Source organism: Zingiber officinale, chromosome 4A, assembly GCF_018446385.1.
Source record: "Zingiber officinale cultivar Zhangliang chromosome 4A, Zo_v1.1, whole genome shotgun sequence".
In the NCBI taxonomy this organism is placed as follows: domain Eukaryota; kingdom Viridiplantae; phylum Streptophyta; class Magnoliopsida; order Zingiberales; family Zingiberaceae; genus Zingiber; species Zingiber officinale.
In genome coordinates this window covers 61,711,536-61,737,278 of record NC_055992.1, presented here as the reverse complement: position 1 = coordinate 61,737,278, position 25,743 = coordinate 61,711,536, and the positions used below count along the sequence as shown (strand labels likewise).

General features: G+C 36.7%; 1 protein-coding gene across 1 annotated transcript; it reads right to left on the bottom strand.

Annotated features, from left to right (window-relative positions):
• Positions 1-227: 227 nt before the first annotated feature.
• Positions 228-6,075, bottom strand: LOC121972421 (reticulon-like protein B2). Its single transcript, XM_042524092.1, has 7 exons — positions 5,952-6,075; positions 5,807-5,838; positions 5,734-5,738; positions 5,519-5,660; positions 5,420-5,437; positions 814-865; positions 228-721 (listed from the first exon to the last, which is right to left on the bottom strand). The coding sequence occupies exons 1-7, from the start codon at positions 6,073-6,075 to the stop codon at positions 552-554; spliced, it is 543 nt and encodes a 180-aa protein (XP_042380026.1). The 3' UTR covers positions 228-551.
• Positions 6,076-25,743: the final 19,668 nt, after the last annotated feature.

Genomic DNA, 25,743 nt, shown 5'->3' with positions numbered 1-25,743 from the left:
ACGATCAGATAGATATGTCATTGCCCAGCACCAGAAAATGCAATAAGTTTCCAGAGCATCGCTGGTGCAAACAAACAAGATGTGGTAAGGACCAGAATTTATAGTCTCTGAAAATTGCAATCAAGATGCGGCAAGAATCGATTACAGATCCTCAAACTTCACTAAAAGAAGACACTAAAAGGAGTATCCATAGCCAAGCACACAGCCAAATATGCAAATTCAAAGCATACAGATAAAAAAAAGGAAACAATAAGCTTTAATTATCTGTTTCAGATTCCCTGCATAATTTACCAACCCATCAATTCTAATTCTAACACCACTCCAAGCAAGCATAAATATTACATGTATATTTGCAATACCGCAAAAGATTTTAGGAGAACCCACATTAACAAACAAAAAAAAACAAGAACCGGTCCCAGCCACGACACGACAAGTTTCAAAAACCAGTAACTCGGTTCAGCACTGAGAGACCGAAAGTTGGAACTAAAGCACGAAAAAGATAGCTACCGTTGAACATCAGGACACCATGCGATACCATCTTTTTTTTTGTCTTACTGGGATTTTTTGTCTTTCAATGGCCCTTTTGGTATCTTACTCAGATACTTGGCGTGAACCACTGCATAGTGCTTCTTGAATTTTGCAGCTGCCTTCTCCCCGAATGCATCAACTTGGTCTTCATGTTTGTCATATAAGAACGGCACGGTGTGAAGCGTGATGAAAACTGCAAATAAAAATAAAAAGAATAGGTTTCAGCTGCTAGAGCAAAGGTATGCATATACAATAGGAGGCAAGTAAGAAATTTGAAGGTTGTACCGATATAAAAAAATGTCAGGAAATTCGTGCAGTTTCCAACGATTGAAATAACCCATTGTTAAAGTTAATGTGTTGACCATCATTATGAGGAAGTTGGACCATCACTCTTCCATCGTGCATGCAATTGTTGTATGAATCAAAGAGTCACCTTGATAAGCTAAACGGTTACTTAGCATTTAAGCTTACTTACCCTCTAAGTTTCTTTCAAGTCTATATAAAGGCTTTGTAATCAAAAGTTTATTATATAGAAAACAAAATATCTCTTTCTCCTCAAGAGTTCTACCAAAATTCTTCAATATTTGGTATCAGAGCCTCCAGGTTCTACCAATCAAAATCCATGGCCAGCTCGAGCTTAACAAACATCAACCATCTCATTCCAGAGTTTAATGGCGAAGACTATGATTTCTGGTATGTAAAGATGAAGACCATCTTTCGATCTCTTAACCAATGGGAGATTGTGGAGAATGGAGTGCAAGAGCCCGAGGAAACCACTGCCCTCAACGAAGCCGGTCTGAAGAAATTAGAGAAGTCTCGACAAGCCGACGCAAGTGCTCTCTCAATCCTTCAAAGAGCAGTCACTAAGGCTATATTTCCCAGAATCATGCGTGCCGACACTGCTAAAGAAGCATGGGAGATCTTGCAGAGCGAATTTCAAGGAGATGTGAAAGTGAGAGCGATTAAGCTCCAATCACTACTCAAGGAATTCGAAAATGCCAAGATGCAGGAGAAAGAAACACTCATGGAATTCTCAACCAGAATATTTGATTTGGTCAACATAATGAAATCTCATGGTGAAGATATTACAGATCAGAGACTGGTACGAAAGATTCTCATCTGTCTTCCTGAGAAATATGATCCCATTGTTGCCGTCATTGAAGAAACAAAGGACCTAACAACACTCACAGTTCAAGAAGTGATGGCGTCCCTAAAATCGTTCGAGCAAAGATTGTCCAGACATTCTGAAAAGCCAATAGAGGGTGCATTCCAATCAAAGCTCAAAATTGGTAACAACGAACGAGAGGGCCAATCACGAGGTGGATGGAAATCAAGAGGACGAGGTGGACGTAACTCAAAAGGAAGAGGAAAAGATAACTCATCGAATTGCAGCAACTGCAATAAGCCAAATCACTCCGAGAAGGACTGTTGGTTCAAAGGCCAATCGAGATGCAAAATATGCAATCGATTTGGTCACCTCACCAAAGATTGCCGAAGTAGGAACTCTTATCAGGCAAATCAGGTTGGAGAAAATCAAACAGCTGAGGAGACACATGGAACATTCTATGTATGTCACACAGCCACCAACAAGGAGCAAGGAAAATGGTTGCTAGACAGCGGATGTAGCAACCATATGACGCCGATCTCAGAAATTTTCTCTGAGATCGACAATAACATCAATGCTCCTGTTCAGTTTGGAAACGGAGAGCAAACAAAGTCAAAAGGACATGGGAGAATCGCCATCGAGACGAAGGAAGGTCCGAGCTGCATCAACAATGTCTTGTGTGTGCCGAGCTTGAGTCAAAATTTACTCAGCCTTGGACAATTGGTGGAAAATGGGTACAAGCTCTGCTTCGATAACAATGAATGTGTTATATTTGATAGGAGAGATAAGTCAAAGGTGTTCATAAAGATCAAAATGGTCAATTGAAGCTTCGCTCTCAACATCAATTATGCCGATCTAAAAGCTCATCGAGCTTCTACCTCGGACTACCTGACATCAACCTTATGGCATCGACGACTTGGTCATCTTAATTTTCAAAGCCTCAAAGAATTATCTGGCAAGAGTATGGTGCAAGGACTTCCTCACATAGAAGGAAAGCAACATATATGCGAAGGATGCGCGTTTGGAAAGCAACATCGACTTCCTTTCCCGAAAGGAGTATCATGGAGAGCTAAAGAAAAGTTGGAACTTATCCACACCGACGTCTGCGGACCGATGGACACCCTTTCTCATGCTCAGAATAGGTATTTCATTCTTTTCATCGATGATCACACTCGCATGACTTGGGTCTATTTCATGAGACAGAAGTCGGAAGTATTTATGATATTCAAGAAGTTTAAGAGTCTCGTCGAAAAACAGAGTGGATGCTTCATCAAAACCTTAAGAAGTGACAGAGGCAAAGAATACACTTCTAAAGAATTTCATAATTTTTGTGAAGATGAAGGAGTAGAAAGGCAACTAACGGTAAGGTACACCCCTCAACAAAATGGTGTTACCGAGAGGAAAAACCAGACAATCGTTGAAATGGCAAAATCAATGATGCACGAGAAAGGTTTACCCAAAATCTTCTGGGCTGAAGCAGTCTACACAGCCGTTTACTTATCCAATCGATGCCCAACCACGACCATACCAAACAAGACTCCGTTTGAAGCATGGAGTGGTAGAAGACCATCGGAGAACCATCTCAAGGTATTCGGAAGCATTTGCTATTCTCAAATTCCAAAAGAGAAACGAAGCAAACTTGACGAATCTAGCGAAAGATGTATTTTTGTCGGCTACAGTACCATGAGCAAAGGTTATAGACTATTTAACCTACAGTTGGGTCAAGTTATTATTAGCCGAGATGTTCAAGTTGATGAAAATGCTTTATGGAATTGGGAAGAAAACAAAGTTGAGAAGAAAGACATTTTGATCAGTACTGACAAAGAAGATGAAATTGAGCCAAGCACACCAGATTCAAGCTCATCTCAACCCAATGACGAAAGCTCAACTGATCCAACTTCATCAAACTCCTCATCCCCGAGCACAACTCCAAAAAGGTACAGATCATTAGATGATATATATGCTACATGCAATTATTGCTCCATTGAGCCTGAGAACTTTGATGAAGCAATCAAAGAAGAATTGTGGAAAAAAGCAATGGAGGAGGAAGTCCGTGTGATTGAAAAAAATCAGACATGGGAGCTTGTTGATAAACCGACAAATAAAGAAGTCATAGGTGTTAAATGGATCTACAAAGTCAAGCACAACCCAGACGGATCCATTCAAAAACACAAAGCAAGACTAGTTGCCAAAGGTTATTCTCAACAGTCTGGAATTGACTATAGGGAGACATTTGCCCCAGTAGCTCGGCTTGACACAATCCGAGCTATAATTGCATTCGCCGCCAGCAAAGGGTGGAAACTTTATCAGCTTGATGTCAAGTCAGCGTTTCTCAATGGTGAATTGAAGGAAGAAGTGTATGTAGATCAACCTCAGGGTTTCATCCTAAAAGGAAAAGAAGGAAAAGTCTACAAACTTAAGAAAGCTCTATATGGACTTAAACAATCTCCTCGCGCTTGGTATAGTGAGATCGACAACTATTTCAACCAAACAAAATTCGAGAAGAGCAAGAGTGAACTAACTTTGTATGTCAAGCATCAAGGTAATGATGTTCTTATAGTCACTCTTTATGTTGATGATCTAATTTTCACTGGAAGCAACAAGAAGATGATCGAAGAGTTCAAAAATGACATGACTCAAAAGTATGAAATGAGCGATATGGGTCTACTTCGACATTTCTTGGGCATGGAGATCTACCAAGAAGAAGAGATAGTATTTATTTGCCAAAAGATATATGCAGAAAAGATTCTGAAGAAATTCAACATGCTGGGATGCAATCCTGTCTCTACACCACTTATTATGGGGGAGAAATTGAAAAAGGAAGATGGAGGAAAAGCAGCGGATGTCACTCATTACCGTAGCCTCATTGGTAATTTGTTATACCTCACAGCAACTAGACCTGATCTCATGTATGCTGCAAGTCTACTCTCAAGATTTATGCAGAGTCCGAGCCATTTTCATCTCGGTGCAGCAAAGCGCGTCTTACGATATGTTCAAGGGACAACCGACCTCGGTCTAAGCTTTCAAAAGAATCACGCACTTAACCTTGTCGGTTATTGTGACAGTGATCTTGGTGGATCCTTAGACGACATGAAAAGCACCTCGGGGTACTGTTTCTCTTTTGGTTCAGCAATATTCTCATGGTTGTCCAAGAAACAACAAAGTGTTGCACAATCGTCTGCGGAAGCCGAGTACATCTCAGCATCAGTAGCCACTTCACAAGCAATTTGGCTTCGAAGAATCTTAGCTGATCTCGGTCATCATCAGATTGAAGGAACCGTGCTATACTGCGATAACAAATCTGCAATCGCTATGGCTAAGAACCCAGTTCACCACAGCCGAACTCGACATATAGCACTCAAGCATCATTTCATTCGACAGACAATTGAAGATAAAGAAATTCAACTTGAGTTCTGTCGATCTGAGGAGCAATTGTCTGACATCTTCACAAAAGCACTTCCGAGAGAAAGATTTGAACAACTCCGAGCTAAACTTGGAATCCGACAACACATTAAGGGGGAGTGTTAAAGTTAATGTGTTGACCATCATTATGAGGAAGTTGGACCATCACTCTTCCATCGTGCATGCAATTGTTGTATGAATCAAAGAGTCACCTTGATAAGCTAAAGAGTCACCTTGATAAGCTAAACGGTTACTTAGCATTTAAGCTTACTTACCCTCTAAGTTTCTTTCAAGTCTATATAAAGGCTTTGTAATCAAAAGTTTATTATATAGAAAACAAAATATCTCTTTCTCCTCAAGAGTTCTACCAAAATTCTTCAATACCCATAGACCAGCAATAACCTGTATCCAGAACATGAATTGGGGCAAATACAAGAAAATCGATATCCAAATCTTCTTAACAGAACAAATTTAGAAGCATACAGCAAGGAATTTCTTCAGGTCGCGTCCTAATGCAATTTCCCTTAAAACAGCAAGACTCCTGTTGATCTCGTATTTCAGAGATAGGGCAATTTTCACTGTCAGATCTTCAGGAATGCTCACCACAGGAATGTGAGGCCAAGACCTACCATTAAATAAACAAAAATAATCAATACGAGGATTCCATGTTCAACTGTGATCATTATGCACGAACAAACGCCGACTTAATGAAGATAAACAAGTCGTACAGAAAAAGGAAAAAAAAGTGTTTGGATAGGGTTTTGTGCCAACGGGATCTGGACTTGCATCTGATAAGCCAGAACCTACGGCAAGAACAAGCAGAGACATTTGACACATGAACAGCTAGGGAGCAGACAGGGAGGGCATAGTCAAGGACAAGCATTCCAGGCATCCAGCTAGAAAAGAATCAAAAGACATTTCTTCCCAATGTGGCTTTCAATTGGAAGAAGAGCATAACCAATCCTACCAGAGAAGAGTCGTCTCAGGCATCGGCCGGTAGAACTACCGACCAGGGTCACCTCCGCCTCCGTCTCAGGCATCGGCCGGTAGAGCGTAAGTTCGTTGTGATTTGTGTTTTATGAGTGTAGTGGAGTAGGATATTGGTTTTGAGCTTTTTGGGAGTAGTTGAATAGGGTTGTTTTTGAGTCTTCTTATCACTGTTCTAGTTTGTTAATTATTAACAGTGTGGGTGATTACCTTATATTATTGTTATTGTTCCAGCCGTGTTGGCCGAAGTATATGTGGCCCTGAGGGCATTGCAGAATAGTTTCAGATTGTCACCCGTACAGGGGAGATACTGTCAAAATTTCTTCTGGCAGGGACTACCTGGTGCGTGACAAAATGACTATCTCAAACTCCTTGATAGAATCAGTTCAAACTGGAACTTCGACTCAAGCCTAAAAGCTCGAGGAAGAAAATTTCAGCTTGAAAAGACAAGTCAAGGAACTAAAGGATATGCTGGAACAGTTCACCTTGGGTTCTAAGAATCTCGATCTGATTCTTGAAAAATAAAGAGCCATATAGAATCGATCTGAAATTGGATATAAGGCTATGCAGAAATTTAGACTTTACTTATCACTAGTCAATTGAACAAATAATAGAACACTCTAAGCATGGGTCCCCAAGTCTAACTTGATTAATCATGTTGGACTTGGACAATATTTGATCCCCAAGGATTAAATCCACTATCTTGATAGACCCTATTGAAGCTATGATCCAGGGGGAGCCAACAGAAAGACCATAATCATTAGATAAATTTGTTTGATGTATGTTTTACTGCTTTTCATTATTCATGCCTAGATTAAGTAGATAAGGACTTAAGCTTAATTCACACTTGACTAGTTAGACCTAGGATTTTTAGAAAGAAAATTAAATATTTAATTTCTTTAAAAGGCTTTGTCTAGAAGTGCTTGATGATCCAATACCCAAGAACGTCTAGTGTCTCGCCACAGCCGGGAAGTCAATTGTTGAAATGGATATTTAATTAACTAACTGTTAAACCTTAGTCTAACTAAAATGTGAATTAATACTTAGATTTCAATCTAAATTGAAGATAAAAATTAACCATCTTACAAAACAGATAAGGTTCTCTGATTGATAATCTAGAAGAAGGGTGAGATGGATTTAGATTTAAATTAGTCAAATCTAAAACTTAACTAAACTTAATTAAACTAAATCAAACTTAATTAACTAACTTAAATTAAATTAAAACTAAATCAAACTTAATTAAACTAACTTAAATTAAAATTAAAACATAATTAAATTTAATTAAACTAACTTAAATTAAATTAAATCTAAATCAAACTTAATTAAATAACTTAAATTAAAATAAAAACTAAATCAAACTTAATTAAACTAAATTAAAACTTAATTAAACTAACTTAAACTAAATTAAAACTTAATTAAACTAACTTAAACTAAATTAAAACTAAATCAAACTTAATTAAACTAACTTAAATTAAATTAAAACTAAATCAAACTTAATTAAACTAACTTAAACTTAATCAAATTTAATTAAACTAACTTAATTTTAACATTTAACTAACTCAAATTAAAATTAAACTTAAATTCAAATCAACTTAAAAATAAACCATCTCACAATCACCCTTATGAATAACATGTTTAACAGTCTAGACTGGTGAGATGGAATATTAAAGAGCTAATTTCAATCAAACTATCTTTTAATCTGTCAAATTGAACTAAATCAAATACTTTATGTATAGAAACATAAAGATTTGAATTAATGGATGTTGGATAGTGGATGTTCTAGACACATGACTGGAGACAGATTGAAATTCACTAAGCTAAAACTCAAGAACTTAGGGTCAGTTGCATTCAGCAACGACGAAAAACTTAAGGTAATCGGAACAGGTAATATCGAACTGAGTTCCGATTTTATTGATAAATTTAACTTTAACTTACTTAACATAAGACAACTGTGTGACTCTGGTTATTTAGTTATCTTTTCCAACTCTAAGTGTATAATTAGAAATATTGAAAATCCTGAAATTACACTTAAAGGAATTAGGAAAAATAATATTTACACTATTGGCATACCAACCTCCTCATAAAAGTGTCTCCTAACACAATAAGAGGAAACTAAGTTGTGGCATAGAAGCCTGGGTCACACTCACATAAGACATTTCAAAAATGAGTTAAATTGGTCTAGTTAGAGGATTACCCAAATTAAAAAATTTAGAAACTACAATCTGTAATGCTTACCAATAAGGTAAACAAACTAAGTCAACACACAAATCAACAAACCAAAATCGAACTAACTCAATACTTGAGCTCCTACATTTAGACCTATTTGATTCACACAGAGCCAAGTCACTAAGCAAAAACTAATACTGCTTAGTCATAATTGATGATTACTCAAGATTTACTTGGGTAAAATTTTTAAAATCTAAAGACGAAACTTTTGAAATCTTTAAGAATTTTTGTAAATTAATAGAAAATCAAAAAGATACCAAAATTAAAAGAATTAGAAGTAATCATGGAGGGAATTTTGAAAATCATAAATTTACTAAATTTTGTAAAATTAATAGATATAATCATAAATTTTCATGCCCTAGAACTCCCCAACAAAATGGTTGTAACACCCCTAGAAAGCCTAGATAAGAAAGTAAGGATAATGAGAGTTTGAAGGTAGTGAAAAGAAGGTGTAAATATTCTAAATTGAATATTAAGATGGGAAGGATTTAGATGATTAAAACTTTATGAAAGAAAATAAAGTTGAGAATATAAATCATCTATATTTATAATACATGGAATTAATGTAAACAAAAGGAAGGAATATAAGATAATATATATGTGTATGAAATATTTATGCATAATGCATAATATGGTGATATATGAATTATTATGTACAAAAGAATATCAATAATATGTTAGAAGAGAAATAGGATTGAACCTTGGACCTCTTGTAAGGAACATGTATAGGATATCAAAGGGGATAGGAGAATTATTGATAAGGAGAGAAAGGACTAAGTAGTTAAGAATAAGAAAAGAAGTAAAAATATACATAACCAAGTTTTGATCCTTGGTTCTCTTGTGGATGCATGCATATGTTAACCAAGTGTGATAGGAGAGGATATTATAAGAGGAGAGATAGGAATTTTAATTAAAGGAAAGAAAAGAGAGAAATTAAAGGAAAGAAAAGAGAGAACTCAAGAAGCATTTCTCTAGAATATTCTTATCATTAAAGAGGAGAAATAAATAAGGAGGATGAATCAAGTCAAGTTTTCCTCCCCTCATTTTAGTATAAATAGGCATGGAGGGGTGGCTTCATCCTCAACTCACTCTCCTCCTCTTCTCCTAGAGGTGCCGAGACACTCCCTCTTTTCTTTCTTTCTTTTTGTTGCCGAGCAACACAAGAGGAAGAAGCCTCCTCTTCTTCCTCCTCCTCTCCACCAAAAGACCTAGCCACTTCTTCCTCCATTGGTGCCGAGCAAAGCAAGCAAGGAAGAAAGGTCCACAAGCAAGTTCTCAACTCTAGGAAACTTAAGCAAAGAAGGTAAGCTTCCCATCACCTGTGGTACAAGGCTTGTATGTGATTTTCGGATTTATAAGGATTAGAAAACCTAGGAAAGAATTTAAGAAAATTCGCTAAAGAAAAGGTTTTCAAATCTAAGATGATTTAAACAAGACCTCATTTCATGATAAGATTTTCTATGCTATGTAGAAGGATTCTTTTCCATGATTTTATACTGATATGATGTATGATCAGAGGAGTATCTAACCCTAGGATTTAACCAAAAATATTTTAAAGAGGCTAGGAAGATTATTGTCTAACCAAACTAGTGCAAGGTTCCTTCTATGAAATGCTAAGGACCTTTCTATGGTTTTCTTGCTTGGAAATTAATTGGAACCAAAAGAAAACTCACTTGTATGCTTCAGACCAGAAAGGTTAAGGGTTAGAAAGACTAAACATGCTCCTATGATAGGATATAAAGTTTCTTAAAGGGTGTTCACATTGCTAGAAACTCATGAACTCTTTTTAGGGTTTTCGGCCATGATAAAAGGGATAGCTTAGATTAGCCTAAACAAAAATATTAATATGCTCAAGACCTCTGTGATATTATGATATGAAAGTTGATTAATGCTCTCATGTTTAATTGGAATGTAGAAAATTAGTTACATGATATAAGACATGTAAGATCACAAGAGTCCTAGCTTGTTTATGATCCAATTTTGTGTATGATGTTCTTAGTAACTTTTGCCATGATATTTACTTAGGCTTTCCATGCTTTAGGCCACTTAAGAAACCTAGCTTAAGGACTGGTAGGTTTCGGCCATGAAGGAAAATAAAAGAAAAAGGGAAAGAAACCTAGGAAATGCTATACATAATGAGAAGAAATGAAATTATGTTATGTAATATGCCATGATATGTTATAGCATAAGGAAATGCTATACATAATGAGAAGAAATGAAATTATGTTATGTAATATGCTATGATATGTTATAGCATAGGAAATGCTATACATAATGAGAAGAACTGAAATTATGTTATGTAATATGCTATGATATGTTATAGCATAGGAAATGCTATACATAATGAGAAGAAATGAAATTATGTTAGGTAATATGCCATGATATGTTATAGCATAGGAAATGCTATACATAATGAGAAGAAATGAAATTATGTTATGTAATATGCCATGATATGTTATAGCATAGGAAATGCTATACATAATGAGAAGAAATGAAATTATGTTATGTAATATGCTATGATATGTTATAGCATAGGAAATGCTATACATAATGAGAAGAAATGAAATTATGTTATGTAATATGCCATGATATGTTATAGCATAGGAAATGCTATACATAATGAGAAGAAATGAAATTATGTTACGTAATATGCCATGATATGTTATAGCATAGGAAATGCTATACATAATGAAAAGAAATGAAATTATGTTACGTAATATGCCATGATATGTTATAGCATAGGAAATGCTATACATAATGAGAAGAAATGAAATTATGTTACGTAATATGCCATGATATGTTATAGCATAGGAAATGCTATACATAATGAGAGGAAATGAAATTATGTTACGTAATGATATGTTATAGCATAGGAAATGCTATACATAATGAAAAGAAATGAAAAAGGAAATGCATGAAAGATTGTTAGGGACATGATATGATAGTTATGCATGATAAGTTATTTTTGTATGGTTTGTACCAAGGGTGGGCTCCGTAAACGCCCCGGGGTCGATGGAGTAAGACTCGGGCCTCGTCAGTAATGGGCCTCTGAATGCCCTAGGTCGATGGAGTAAGACTCGGGCCTAGTATGTATGCATGGTAGGGTTCAAGACTTGCTACCTTGGACCTACCTACGAAGCGCGCGCATTATGTATGTGGTACAAACCGGGATCCTCTCTAATGATGATATTAATTTCAAGTACTTATAAGTATAAGTTTTCAAATCCATGATGCATTGCCTATATATGTGCTTGAATTATCTGATGATTAGATATAATGTCATGTGATATTATGATATGAATATGAATATGATACCCTTGTATGTCGTATGCTTATGATACCTCGCATGATATTGATATGCACTGATATGAATTCGGTTTTAGTGAGTAGGAAAGGAACTTACTGAGCCATGAGTGCTCATAGCTTACTTTCCTTGTACCGCAGATATGGGGGACGGATATTCGGAACGACGGAGCAACAGGAGGAGCAGATAGTGATGTGTGTGGTGGTGGCTCGGCAAGAACGATTCGGACAAATTAATATTTTTAGTTATATGATCAATATATGCACATTCGAACTAATCAGAATATGTGATATCATGCTTATTTAAATAAAAGGAATGATTTAAAATTTTCCGCTGTTATAGTATAACTAAAGCATGTACGTAAGTAGTATAAGATCGTAGCGCCGCCCTTGGGTAAGAAGGGTGGGCGTTACAATGGTCTAGTAGAATGAAAAAATAGAACATTACAAGAAGCTACTAGAACCATGTTAAATGAATACAACCAAAACAATCAATTTTGGGCTGAGGCAATAAATATTGTATGCTATATTCAAAATAGAATACTAATTAACAAATTCCACAATAAAACCCCTTATGAAATTTATTACAATAAATTACCCAACATAAATTATTTAAAAGTATTTGGATGTAATGTACACATATTAAATACTAAGGACTATTTAGGTAAATTTACATCAAAATCTAAAACTGGCATATTTTAGGGTACTCCACAACTAGTAGGGTCTATAGAGTCTATAATAAAAATACCCAAAAAATTGAAGAAACAATCAATGTAATTTTTTATGAAGAAAATAACCTACCTAATTTTATCATTAAAAGTGATCATCAAAATATAAGAAAAATAGATAATGAAGAAGATATTCAACTTTGACCTAAACAAAGGGAATCACAAGAACCAATTGTTGACCCTAACCCAAGACCATCTAGAATAAGTTCCAATCACCCATTTGACCAAATTTTAGATGATCCAACCCTAGGAGTATGAACTAGATCATCCTATAGAAACCTAAGCCAAATAGCTCTTATTTCTAAAATTGAACCCAAAACTATAGAAGAAGCCTTACCTGACTAAGATTGGATAATAGCAATGCATGAGGAGTTGGCCCAATTTAAAAGAAACCAGGTTTGGGAACTTGTACCTAAACCCACAAATAAATCTATAATTGACACTAAGTGGTTATTCAGAAATAAACTAGATGAAAGGTGAAATAGTAAGAAATAAGGCTAGGTTGGTAGCAAAGGAGTTTAGCCAAGTAGAAGGGTTAGATTATGATGAAACCTATGCACCCGTAGGCAAACTTGAATCCATAAGGATGCTGCTAGCCTATGCAGCACATAAAGGATTCAAGTTATATCAAATGGATATAAAATCTGCATTCCTAAATGGGTTCATTAAAGAAAAAGTTTATGTAAATCAACCCCCAGGATTTGAAGATTTTGACCACCCAAACCATGCCCTTAGGTAGGAAGCTTTGTATAGACTAAAACAAACGCCTAGGGCATAGTATGAACGACTTTCAACTTATCTAATATCCAAAGGATTTAATCAAGGACATATAGATCAAACTTTATTTGTTAAAACTTTAGACAAAGATTTCTTTATAGCTCAAATTTATGTAGATGACATAATTTTTGGCTCAACCAATACTAAGTTTTTAAAAGATTTTACTAAATTAATGGAAAGTGAATTAATGTGTGCAAGGTACCAATCTTGTGCAAAAGAATCACACCTAACAAATGTTAAAAGAATACTTAGATACATTAAGGGAACCCTAAATGTAGGACTTTGTTACCCTAGGATCAGCTATTTTGACCTAGTTGGCTATTCTAACTCAGACTATGCTCAGTGTAAACTAGATAGAAAAAGCACAAGTGGAAGTTGACAATTTCTAGGTAAGTGCCTAATAAGCTGGTCAAGCATAAAGCGACACTGTGTTGCTTTATCCACTACTGAAGTAGAGTACCTAGCTATGGGAGAATGCGCATCTCAACTATTATGGATGATGCATACCTTAAAGGACTATCAATTAGAATATAAAAATACAAAAATTTTAATTGATAATATAAGTTTAATTAACTTAACCAAAAATCCAATCCACCACTTAAGAACTAAATATATAGAAGTAAAACATCACTTTCTAAGGTATCATGTAGCTAAGGGTGACATTACTTAACTATGTTGAGTACAAGTCAAACCTAGCTGATATTTTCACAAAACCTTTACCTGAACTTGAGTTCAGTGCACTTAGAAGATAATTAGGTATATGCTTAGTAGCATAGAGTTTACTTTCAAACTATTTTTTGCTATTTCAAAATTTTTGTTTTTTTTTAAATCAGCTTGGTTTTAAAATCCTAGAAAAAATGTTTTCAAATTTTTAATTTTATTAGATTTTCAAAAGAATGGCCTTAGCCTAGGTATCTACCCCTAAAAAGCATGTACCCCCTAGGTCTCAGCCAGAGCATCTCACAAGCACACTAGGATTATCATGCTTGTATATGAAAAATACTTAGAATGGTGTGAGATGCAAAGGGTACTGTCTGGACTTCAGAATGCTTATGTCTGTGCATCGATATAAGTTTGAGAAATAAATACCAAGTTAAATTAATCAAGTTAAGTTATCCATGCTTAGTCAAACTAACTAGAGCATTTACTTAATTTGACTAACCTAGTGAAAACTACTATCTCATGGTAAACAACTAGTAGCTAAAGGTTAGACATTTTGTTAAGAAAGATTATGTTGAATTTCTTTTTAACACTCATGCTTGGACTCTAGGACTCTGAAACTTAAAGAAATTTTTGGCATTAATCAAGGGGTAGTCAAAAGAGCTAAGTTAAGGGTTAAATATCTTTGAAAGTTAAAGTATTTTTGAAAAAAAAAGTTCAGTTTTTTTAACTATTTTTTAAAATTATTTACTTTTGAAAAGATAGTTTTTTTGAGAAAAAAATAATTTTAAAGCTAAGTGTTTATCAAACTCTTTTTCAAGCTAAGTATTTATCAAAATCCTTTTAAACCTAAGTGTTTATCAAAATATTTTTAAAGCTAAGTGTTTATCAAAATCTTTATCTTAACTAACAATCTTTATGAAATTTTCTCCATATTCTGTACTTTTAAAGGATAAAATATTCATTTTTATATATATGACAAATGGGGAGAAAAGCTAGAAAATTCTAAAGTTAAGGAAAAGATTAAGTTAAGTGATTAAGGGGAGCTATAACAAGTTGTTTTAACTGTTGACTGTTGCATCTTTTTGCACTTATGCATATTTATGCTACAAATTACATTTTTGTTCTTTATAATTGTGTTATATTTTACTTAACTTTGAATTTTGTTGCCATAATCAAAAGGGAGAGATTGTTGTGTGGAAAGCATCAAACGATTGAACCTGGGTTTTGATAATTGTAAAGGGTTCAAAGTTAAGGTTATTTATTATCTAACAAGTTTGAATGAGATTATAGGAGAGTCCTAAGTGTTCTTAGGCAAAAGCCCTAGATGCGGTTAGGTAGGTGGAAAATTCTAGGGGGTGGTAACCCTAGGTGCTGCGTTGAGGTTCTTTGGGCGAAATCATAGAGTCGGGGACACTAGGTGAAAATCTTGGTGGTCGCGAACCAGGTGGAAGACTAGACGGGTCGGGATCGGATGTCCAGCAGAGAAGACCTGAAAACTCAGACGCTGAGAAAAAGTCCATTCGATCTGGAGGACCGGTCTAACAAAAGGTAAACTCTCCTGAGAGGAGTAGGTGAGAACATGTCCCTGAAGAGGGAACAGTAGCATCGGTTCGACCTAGAGTTTCGACGAACTCAAAGTCAGAACCAGACAATCAGAGGTTGTCAAATTTCATATTATATATATTTTTTTTTACCTGTACTAACTTTATTTTTCAGAAAATAAGGGGCTGGGAAAAGCTAGTCCGGGAGCCCAGAGTCATCCGGACTCCCGGAACACAAAAATCAAGCTGATGTGGTGCGTGCCGGTTGGCCGAACCACATGGTTCAGGCACCCGGAGTGGTTCCAAGCGCCTAAAAATAGCCTTCAACCAGGAGCTTGAACACAAGATTATGAACGACTTCTGCTTCTTCGAGCTGCTCAGAAAATGCCTCTATGACATTCGAAAGTTCTGACGATGATTCTACTGAAGATTTCATCATACAAAGTTGTCGATATTCTTTAGTTTTCAAATCACTTGTAATCATTTAAAACTATAATTGTACTGTTTATGATTGATTATGTTAGTTAGAGCCCTAGAGCCAATCATATGATGCTTTGTTGTATGAACTCGATGTATCATATTCCTATATATAAATAAAGGTATTTCTTTATGGTTATTATTCTTACTTGTATTGGTACCAAATAACTAAGTATAATAGCATCCTTGAGTAGAAGGTTCTTATCTATATCAATCGATTGGTTGAATCGATAGTGAGATGATATAGAGAACACTACTCTTAATCATTCCTAGTCAAGTATTAACATTCAGGGACAATATTAATGTGACGACACTAGCATGTAGGTCAACTCGATGACTTGATCTCACAAGTCATGGATATAGAGATATCAAGTTGACACATGGGTATGCATTGGAGAATGTATACTGAATGACCCACCATGAGAAAGTAACATGGATCATTATATGAGTGTCATATACTTTCTCATGTGGCTATTAGTATGACTATTAGTCCTTGGACTTGAAGTCACCATGGTTCCCTACATAAGGAGTTACATACTTTAGCTTCGTCAAACGTCACCCGTAACTGGGTGGACTATAAAGGTGATTACTGGGTATGTAACAAATTATATGGAGGGATGTGAGTGATGTAGTTGGGATCTATCCCTCCTATATGATGGGAGTGACATCATTATTCTTGATAGAGTGAGATCACTAAGTGCATGGCCATGCCCAAATGAGTCAATATGAGATATTGAACTCATTTGATTAGAGTAAGTCTACTTAGAGTTCAAGATTTAGATTGATTAGAGGATGACACGGTCTATGCCTCACATTGATCAATCTAGATGTCAAGGATAGAAGGACATTGTCATATATTGTGAAGGGTCACAATTAGTAGTCACAAGGTGATGTTGGATCTTAACATTCTTGTAACTTGAGTAGTAATGATGTGTTGCTAGATACTACTCATTACTTATGCTTTTAAATGGATTTAGGAGCATTGCCAATGTTAAAAGAACCTATAGGGTCACACACAAAGGGCAATTAGATGGAAATTAGATTCATATGGAGAACCAAGAGGATTAGGTTCATGTGATAAACCAAATTGGATTGAGAGTAATCATAATTAAACTAATTGAGTTGGACTCAATTTGGTTCATGTGTTAAATGAGTCTAATTAGATTTGGATTCTTTAAGTCAATTTAATTCAATGGTTATAGATTCATTAAATTAAATTAGTTTGAATCAAATGGTTAGATTTGATCAACCATGGGAGAGAAGAGGTCAAGTTTGACTTGACTTGAGAAGGGAAGATGCAAGGTCAAGTTTGACTTGACCAATGCCACCTCATTTGTGAGTTGGCATAGAGTGGGCCAATGATGATGTTCCACATCATCAAGGATAGTACATGTGTGTGCCACCTCATGAGGGAGATCAAGAGTTGTGACTCTTAGTATTCCATGGAGTTTAAAAACCCCTCTTGAAGTGGTCGGCCACTTTAAGTGGTGTTGAATGTTGTGTGTGCTCATTCACTCCTTCTTCCTCCTCTCATCTTCTTCTCTCCCTCTCCTCCACCTTGGCCGAAACCTTCAAGAGTGCTAGCCCACTCTAAAGGTTTCTTCTCCATTTTTGCTCGTGTGGATACACATAGAGGGGTGTTCACTTGATACCCTTGAGATCCGGCAAATTTTGGACGAGCGGGATAAGCGAAGGGCTTCGCATCAAAGGTATAACTTCTCTACCATGTAGATCTAGGATTAGAAAACTTGTATATGTAAAATTTTAATCTTCGTACGGATCCGGTGGCATGGAACTTTGGGGTTTCCGCAACGCAAAAAGGCGGTTTTTGCGGCCCGAAAGTCCCAACAGTAGTATCAGAGCCACGTATGAAGCATGTGCTTGTTTCATTTTGTATTTTTATGAAAAATTATAGATCTGTGAGTTTCTGTGATTTTATTATTTTTATGGATTTTATGGGTATTTTTCTTGTATAGGCGAAGCAACAAGTGTTTGGACACTTGTAGGCTTCGACTACCGAGAAACACCTTCCGAAACGGCAAGGTCTCGTCCAAAATGTTTTGGGACAGTGGCTTAAGGCGCTGTTAAATCATCGTAGGACACTCATGAGACTCATTTCACGAGCAGGGGTGCTGCCCCTAACCCTCCAAGGGGCATTGCCCCGCGATTGCGCCCGAAAATTACTAAACGGGATCGCCGGGAAGTTGTAACTCATAAAATTGTAAAAATAGGTATAAAATTATAGAAATTTATGGAAATTATATAATTTAGAATTATATATAATTTTGTGATGGCTATAGCCCAAAGAACCCAATTTGATTGGAAATATGTGTCGTAATTCATAATATGGCCTGCGTGCTATTTTTGTGTGATTATGCGTGTTGTATTTGATACGCGACCTGCGCGTCGTGCCTTTCTAATTTAATTCTTGTTGTAAATAGATTTTAGACTCGAATGTAACTCAAGTTTCAAATTTATAATGTACAAAAATGAAGCGGTGGAAGGTCCACTCGAGACGGTGTTACGAGGAGGGTGCAAGCAACACATGGCGATCAAAGGGAGGAGCTTGAAGAAGCTGTTGACCCTAGGTTGACCGTCCGATCTTCTCATTGGCTTGAGAAGATCGTAGTAGGGCCATGACCTAATCAAAATTTAATTAATTGCTTGTGTGTATGTGATGCATGCTAGAGTAGAGTAATTAATTAGTGCCTTAACGATAGATTAGATTTTAATCGCGTATATGATACATCTTAACGATTAGATTAGATCTTAATCGCGTATATGATACACATTAACAATTAGATTAGATCTTAATCGCGTCAACTCGAAATGCCTACCACGTTTTGATACCCATCACTACCTCGATCACATGTTGTTGTTGAATCTGCCAAAGTAGAGCAACACGTATTATCTTGGTAGGGTGCGGAGGGACAGTCTTGGTCCCGCCTATCAACGCTTGGGTGAGTACAAACTCAATTAGATTGAGTATAACTAGTTAACTCAATTGGATTGGGTATAACTATAAGTATTTTCCAATGGTTGGAAGATAGGACAAAATCACATTTATATTAACTCTTGGGCGATTTAGCCAAAGCTAACTCAAGTTTTAATATAAATGTGGATCTTGATCCTATAAACAAGAGTTGCATAGAGATGTAATTGATAATTAGTTATCTACCGATCATACTAAGTCTTGGGCGATTTAGCCAAAGCTAACTCAAGGCGTAGTATGATGTGGATCTTGTCCCGCAAGAATTATAGCTAGTTGGTTAGAATCTAGTAGGTGTGGTTTGACCACATCCATGACTTGATTCTACAAAAGTTCTATAATTCAGTGGGAGCATCATTTAGTTAAATGCCTAATTAAATGATTAGTGGATTATGATATTTATTTTCTACATTTTCTTTTGTAGACTGTCATGTCATCAAACACGAATACCTTCTTCCTGCGTTCTATCCTTGATAAGGACAAGCTCAATGGAGCTAACTTCCTGGACTGGTACAGAAACCTGAGAATTGTTCTCACACAGGAACGAAAACTGTACGTCCTGGAGCAGCCCATTCCCGAGGCACCTCCTGCCACTGCCACACAAGCAGACAAAGATGCTTACAAGAAGCATCAAGATGACACATTAGATGTGTTCTGTCTCATGCTCGCAACCATGAACTCTGAGCTTCAGAAGCAACATGAGTTGATGGGTGCTTATGATATGGTTGAACATCTTCATCAACTATATCAAGGACAAGCAAGACACGAGAGATTCGAGATCTCTAAGGCACTACTTCAGTGCAAGATGCAAGACGGGACTCCCGTAGGCCTATATGTACTCAAGATGATTGGGTACATAGAAAACCTACAGAGGTTGGGATTCCCACTTGGCCAAGAGTTGGCCACTGACTTGATCTTGCAATCCTTGCCGGATAGTTACAATCAATTTGTTCTAAATTACAACATGAACGAAATTGATTAACCCCTGCCCGAGCTGCTAAGCATGTTAAGAACTGCTGAGCTCAACCTTAAGAAGGTTAAGCCCAACTCCATTTTGATGGTGCAAAGGCACAAAGGCAAGGGCAAGCCTAAAGGTAAGGGAAAGTCCCAAGCCAAGGGCAAAGGCAAGGTACTGAAACCCAAAGGAGGGGTTGCCAAGGATGTTACCTGCTTCCACTGCGGTCAGACCGGGCACTCGAAGAGGAACTACAAAGTGTACCTAGAAGATCTTAAGAAGAAGAGAAGTGAGACTTCTACTTCAGGTATATATGTTATAGAAGTTAATCTCTCTATTTCTTCATCATGGGTATTAGATACCGGATGTGCTTCTCACATTTGTACTAATGTGCAGGCATTGAGAAATAGCATGGCATTGATGAAGGGCGAGGTGGACCTACGAGTAGGCAATGGAGTACGGGTTGCTGCTGTTGCTGTAGGAACTTACTATCTATCTCTGCCCTCTGGGCTTGTACTAGAATTAGATGAATGTTGTTATGTGTCTGCTCTTACTAAGAACATAATTTCAGTTTCTTGTTTAGACAAGAAAGGTTTTTCATTTATAATTAAGAACAAATGTTGTTCAGTTTATTTAAATGATATGTTCTATTGTAGTGCACCTCTGATAAATAGACTCTATATTCTAGACTTAGAGAACCCCATCTATAACATAAATACCAAAAGGCTTAAATCAAATGAAATGAACCAAACCTATCTCTGGCACTATTGCTTAGGTCATATAAATGGCAAACGCTTATCCCAGCTCCATAAAGATGGTTTTCTGGACTCATTTGATTTCGAATCATATGAGACATGCGAGTCATGCCTACCGGGAAAGATGACCAAGACTCCCTTTAGTGGACACAGCGAAAGAGCGAATGACTTGTTAGGACTTATACATAGTGATGTATGACACTTTCAATGTCGTTGCCAGAGGTGGTTATAGGTACTTTATTACATTTACTGATGACTTCAGTAGATATGGTTATGTGTATCTGATGACACATAAGTCAGAATCCTTTAAAAAGTTCAAAGCATTCAAGAATGAAGTACAAACCTAGCTGGGCAAGAGTATTAAGATACTTCGATCAGATCGAGGTGGTGAATACCTTAGCCATGAATTTCGTGACTATCTAGCTGAGGGTGGGATTCTATCCCAACTCACTCCTCCTGGAACACCACAGTGGAATGGTGTATCCGAAAGGAGGAATCGTACCCTATTAGATATGGTATGGTCTATGATGAGTCACACAGATCTTCCTGTATCTCTTTGGGGCTATGCTCTGGACACAGCAGCCTTCATACTCAACCGTGTTCCATCCAAGGTTGTGATAAAGACACCATATAGGATATAGACTGAGAGAGATGTCCATGTGTCTTTTATGAGGATTTTGAGTTGTGAGGCTTACGTTTGACGTCAAGTATCGGACAAACTGGGACCCAAAATTGATAAGTGCTATTTTATAGGATATCCCAAGGAAACGAAGGGATATTACTTCTACATTCCTAGTCAACACAAAGTACTTGTGGCTAAGACTGGGGTTTTTCTAGAAAGGGACTTTGTTTCTAGAAAAACTAGTAGGAGTACGTCAAATCTTGAAGAAGTTCAGGATATGGACCATAGCACTGAAGCCTTGATGGAAGTTGAACCGGAACCACAAAGTGTTGAGGAACAACAACCAGTTCATGTAGACCTACCTCTTCGCAGGGCTGATAGGGTACGTCGTCAGCCTAAGAGATACTCATTTCTCTTGTCTGACCATGATGATGCTATGCTCATTGAGAATGAGCCTACCTCCTATCAGGAAGCTGAGATGAGACCAGATTCTGAGAAATGGCTAGAAGCCATGAGATCCAAAATGGAATCCATGTACACTAACCAAGTATGGACTTTGGTTGATCCACCTGAGGGGGTCAAACCCATTGGGTGTAAGTGGGTCTTTAAGAGAAAGACTGACATGGATGGCTTCACAATGTCCAAACAAAAGAAGTATGCTTTTGAAAGAAAATGGTGATATTGAAACTGAGAGTGAGTTTGAAGATGATAATGCCTTGCCACCATTGATGGAAAGTGATGTAGAAGAGTATGTCGTTGAAGGTGAAGCCCTTGTCACTAGGTGTGCTCTAAATGTGCAAGTGAAGGAAGAAGATGAAGAACAACGAGACAACATATTTCATACCCGTTGCCACATCAAAGACAAGGTATGTAGTATGATTATAGATGGAGGAAGTTGCACTAATGTTGCTAGTACTATCTTGGTTGAGAAATTATGCTTACCTACCACTAAACATCCTAGACCTTATAAACTACAATGGTTGAATGATTGCGGGGAGGTTAAGGTCACTAAGCAAGTATTGGTTTCATTATCCATTGGTAGGTATCATGATGATGTTCTTTGTGATGTAGTACTAATGCATGCAAGTCATTTGCTTTTAGGTAGACCATGGCAATTTGATAGGAGGGTCATACACGATGGGTTCACAAATAAATATTCTTTTAAGATGCATGGTAAACTTGTAACTCTTGTACCATTAACTCCTAAGCAAGTATATGAAGATAAATTGAGGATAAAAAATGAGAGTGAAAAAAGAAAAGATTGTGAGAGAAAAAAAAATGGAAAAGAAAAGAAGTGTGAGAAAAGAAAAAGTGAGATGAGAGGAGTGAAAAAAAGAATGAAAAAGAAACAAAAAATCTAGAGAGTAAAAAAGGAGCTTTTATGCAAAAGAAAGAGAGGTTAAGAGAGCTTTTTATTCTCAACAGCCGATGATTATACTTTTGTACAAGGAGGCTTATCTCAACACTAACAATCTTAACCCTTCTTTGCCTAGTGTTGTTAAATCTCTTTTGTAGGAATTTGATGATGTCTTTCCTGAAGAAGTTCCTGATGGATTGCCACCACTGAGGGGAATAGAGCACCAAATTGACTTCATCCCAGGAGCAGCTATCCCTAATCGACCAGCCTATAGGAGCAATCTTATGGAGATGAAGGAGCTTCAAAAGCAAGTTGAAGAATTGATGAGAAAAGGGTACGTCCGAGAAAGTTTGAGTCCTTGTTCAGTTCCTGTTTTCCTTGTGCCTAAGAAGGATGGAACTTGGAGAATGTGCGTTGATTGTAGAGCTATCAACAAGATTACGGTAAAGTATCGTCATCCTATTCCTAGATTAGATGATATGCTAGATGAACTACATGGTTCTTGCATTTTCTCTAAAATTGATTTGAAGTCTAGCTATCATCAAATTCGCATGCGTGAGGGAGATGAATGGAAAACTGCTTTTAAGACTAGGTACGGTTTGTATGAATGGTTAGTCATGCCATTTGGCCTAACTAACGCACCTAGTACTTTCATGAGATTAATGAACCATATTTTACGTGCTTATATTGGGAACTTTGTTGTTGTATATTTTGATGACATCTTGATTTATAGTAAAAATTTAGATGAACATCTTAATCATTTACAAAAAGGTCTACTTGTTTTTGAGAAATGAAAAATTGTATGCTAACCTTCAAAAAATGTTCTTTTTACACTAATCAGATAGAGTTTCTTGGTTATATTGTTAGTGCTAAAGGAATAGCGGTTGATGAAGAAAAGGTTAAGGCAATACGTGAATGGCCAACACCAAAAACGATAACTGAGGTACGTACCTTTCATGGGTTGGCAAGTTTCTACAGAAGGTTTGTTAAAAATTTTAGTTCTATAGCTGCACCCTTGACTGAAGTTGTTAAAAAGAATGTTGGGTTTTGATAGGATAGTGAACAAGTTTCAGTTTTCAACTTACTTAAGGAGAAGCTAAGTTCAGCACCATTACTTGCATTACCTAACTTTGCTAAAACTTTTGAAATTGAGTGTGATGCATCAGGAATAGGTATTGGAGCTGTGCTAATACAAGAAGGTCGACCCCTTGCTTATTTTAGTGAGAAACTCAGCGGAGCAGCTTTGAACTATCCAACTTATGACAAGGAGATGTATGCATTGGTGAGGGCTTTAGAGACTTGGCAACATTACTTGTGGCCCAAAGAGTTTGTTATTCACATTGATCATGAATCGTTGAAGCATTTGAAGAGCCAAAGTAAGTTGAATAGACGTCATGCAAAATGGGTAGAATTCATTGAATCATTCCCTTATGTGATCAAGTATAAACAAGGTATGGAAAACATTGTTGCTGATGCTTTGTCTTGAAGGTATACCTTGATCTCTACTTTAAACACTAAATTGTTAGGATTTGAATACATTAAAGATTTATATTCTAATGATTCTGACTTTGGAAATGTGTTTGAAGTTTGTGAACATACTGCATTTGGGAAGTTTTATAGACATGGGGGGTTTCTTTTTAGAGTGAATAGGTTGTGTGTGCCTAATTGTTCATTAAGGGAATTATTAATCCAAGAATCTCATGGTGGGGGACTAATGGGACATTTTGGAGTTAAAAAAACTCTAGAAGTGTTGGTAGAGCATTTCTTTTGGCCACAAATGAAACGGGATGTAGTTAAATTTTGTGAGAAGTGTATTATATGTAGGCAAGCGAAATCTAGATCTTTACCTCATGGACTGTATACACCTTTACCAATTCCTAGTGAACCTTGGGTTGATATTTCCATGGATTTTGTTTTAGGACTACCAAGGTTTAAACGAGGTATGAATTCTATTTTTGTGGTTGTGGACATATTTTCTAAAATGGCTCATTTTATTCCTTGTAGGAAAACAGATGATGCTAACCATATTGCTGATCTATTTTTTAGGGAGATTGTGCGACTTCATGGAGTACCGAGGAGCATAGTTTCAGATCGTGATGCAAAGTTTCTAAGCTACTTTTGGAAGACATTGTGGGAAAAGTTAGGAACAAAGCTTTTGTTTTCCACAACTTGTCATCCACAAACAGATGGACAAACTGAGGTAGTAAATCGAACTTTATCTACTTTGTTGAGAGCTATCATTCAAAAGAATTTAAAAGGTTGGGAAGATTGTTTACCACATGTTGAATTTGCTTATAATAGATCTATGCATTCTACTACTAATTTTTCTCCTTTTGAAGTGGTATATGGGTTCAAACCTTTAATTCCTTTAGATTTATCGCCTTTGCCTATCTCTGAGCGTACCCGTTTAGATGGTACCAGAAAAGCTGAGTTTGTGAGGCAACTGCATGAGAAAGTTCGATTGCAAATTGAAAAGAGGACTGAACAATATGCTGCGCAAGCCAACAAGGGACGAAAGAAAGTGATCTTTGAACCCGGAGATTGGGTTTGGGTTCATATGAGGAAGGAAAGATTTCCAGCTAAACGTCGTACTAAGTTGCATCCACGAGGAGATGGTCCATTTCAAGTCATTGCTCGAATCAATGATAATGCATACAAGCTTGACTTACCAGGTGAGTATAATGTGAGTGCTACATTTAATGTTTCTGATCTTTCTCCTTTTGATGTAGGTGATCAAGATTCGAGGACGAATCCTTTTGAGGAGAGGGGGAATGATGGAATAAATGAAAGAGAACAAGTTGCGCAACAAGCTAGTGATATGGGTCATGCTCAATCCACTCCAGATATTAATGATGATCCATTATGCATCAATGGAGGACCAATTACAAGGGCTAGGGCTAAAAAGATGAAGGAAGCACTTAATGTGCTAATTGAAGATGTGAAGGCCAAAGCTACTATTGAAGAAGGTTTGACCAAGAGCAAGTCATCCGGCTTAGTCAACCTAATTCGAGCCTTAGATGAGCTAAATTAGTATTTAAGTCTCATATCTATGTAGTATGGATATGTTGGCTCAATTTGGACTCATTTTTACCTTTATTTGGGTTGTAATAATGCCATATGCTTAAAATGGCTAAGTAGTCTATATGGGCTTTTACTAAATGGGCTTTCTTTTGGCCTTTTAGGGTTTTTTGGTCACCTTATAGCTATAAATAAAGGGGGTGACGGCCACACATGTATCTTTGATATATTTTTCAATCTAAAACACGGTGAGGCTCTCGCTTGTTGGTTCTTCATTGAACTTGAACTTATCAAGGCATCTCCTTGTGGC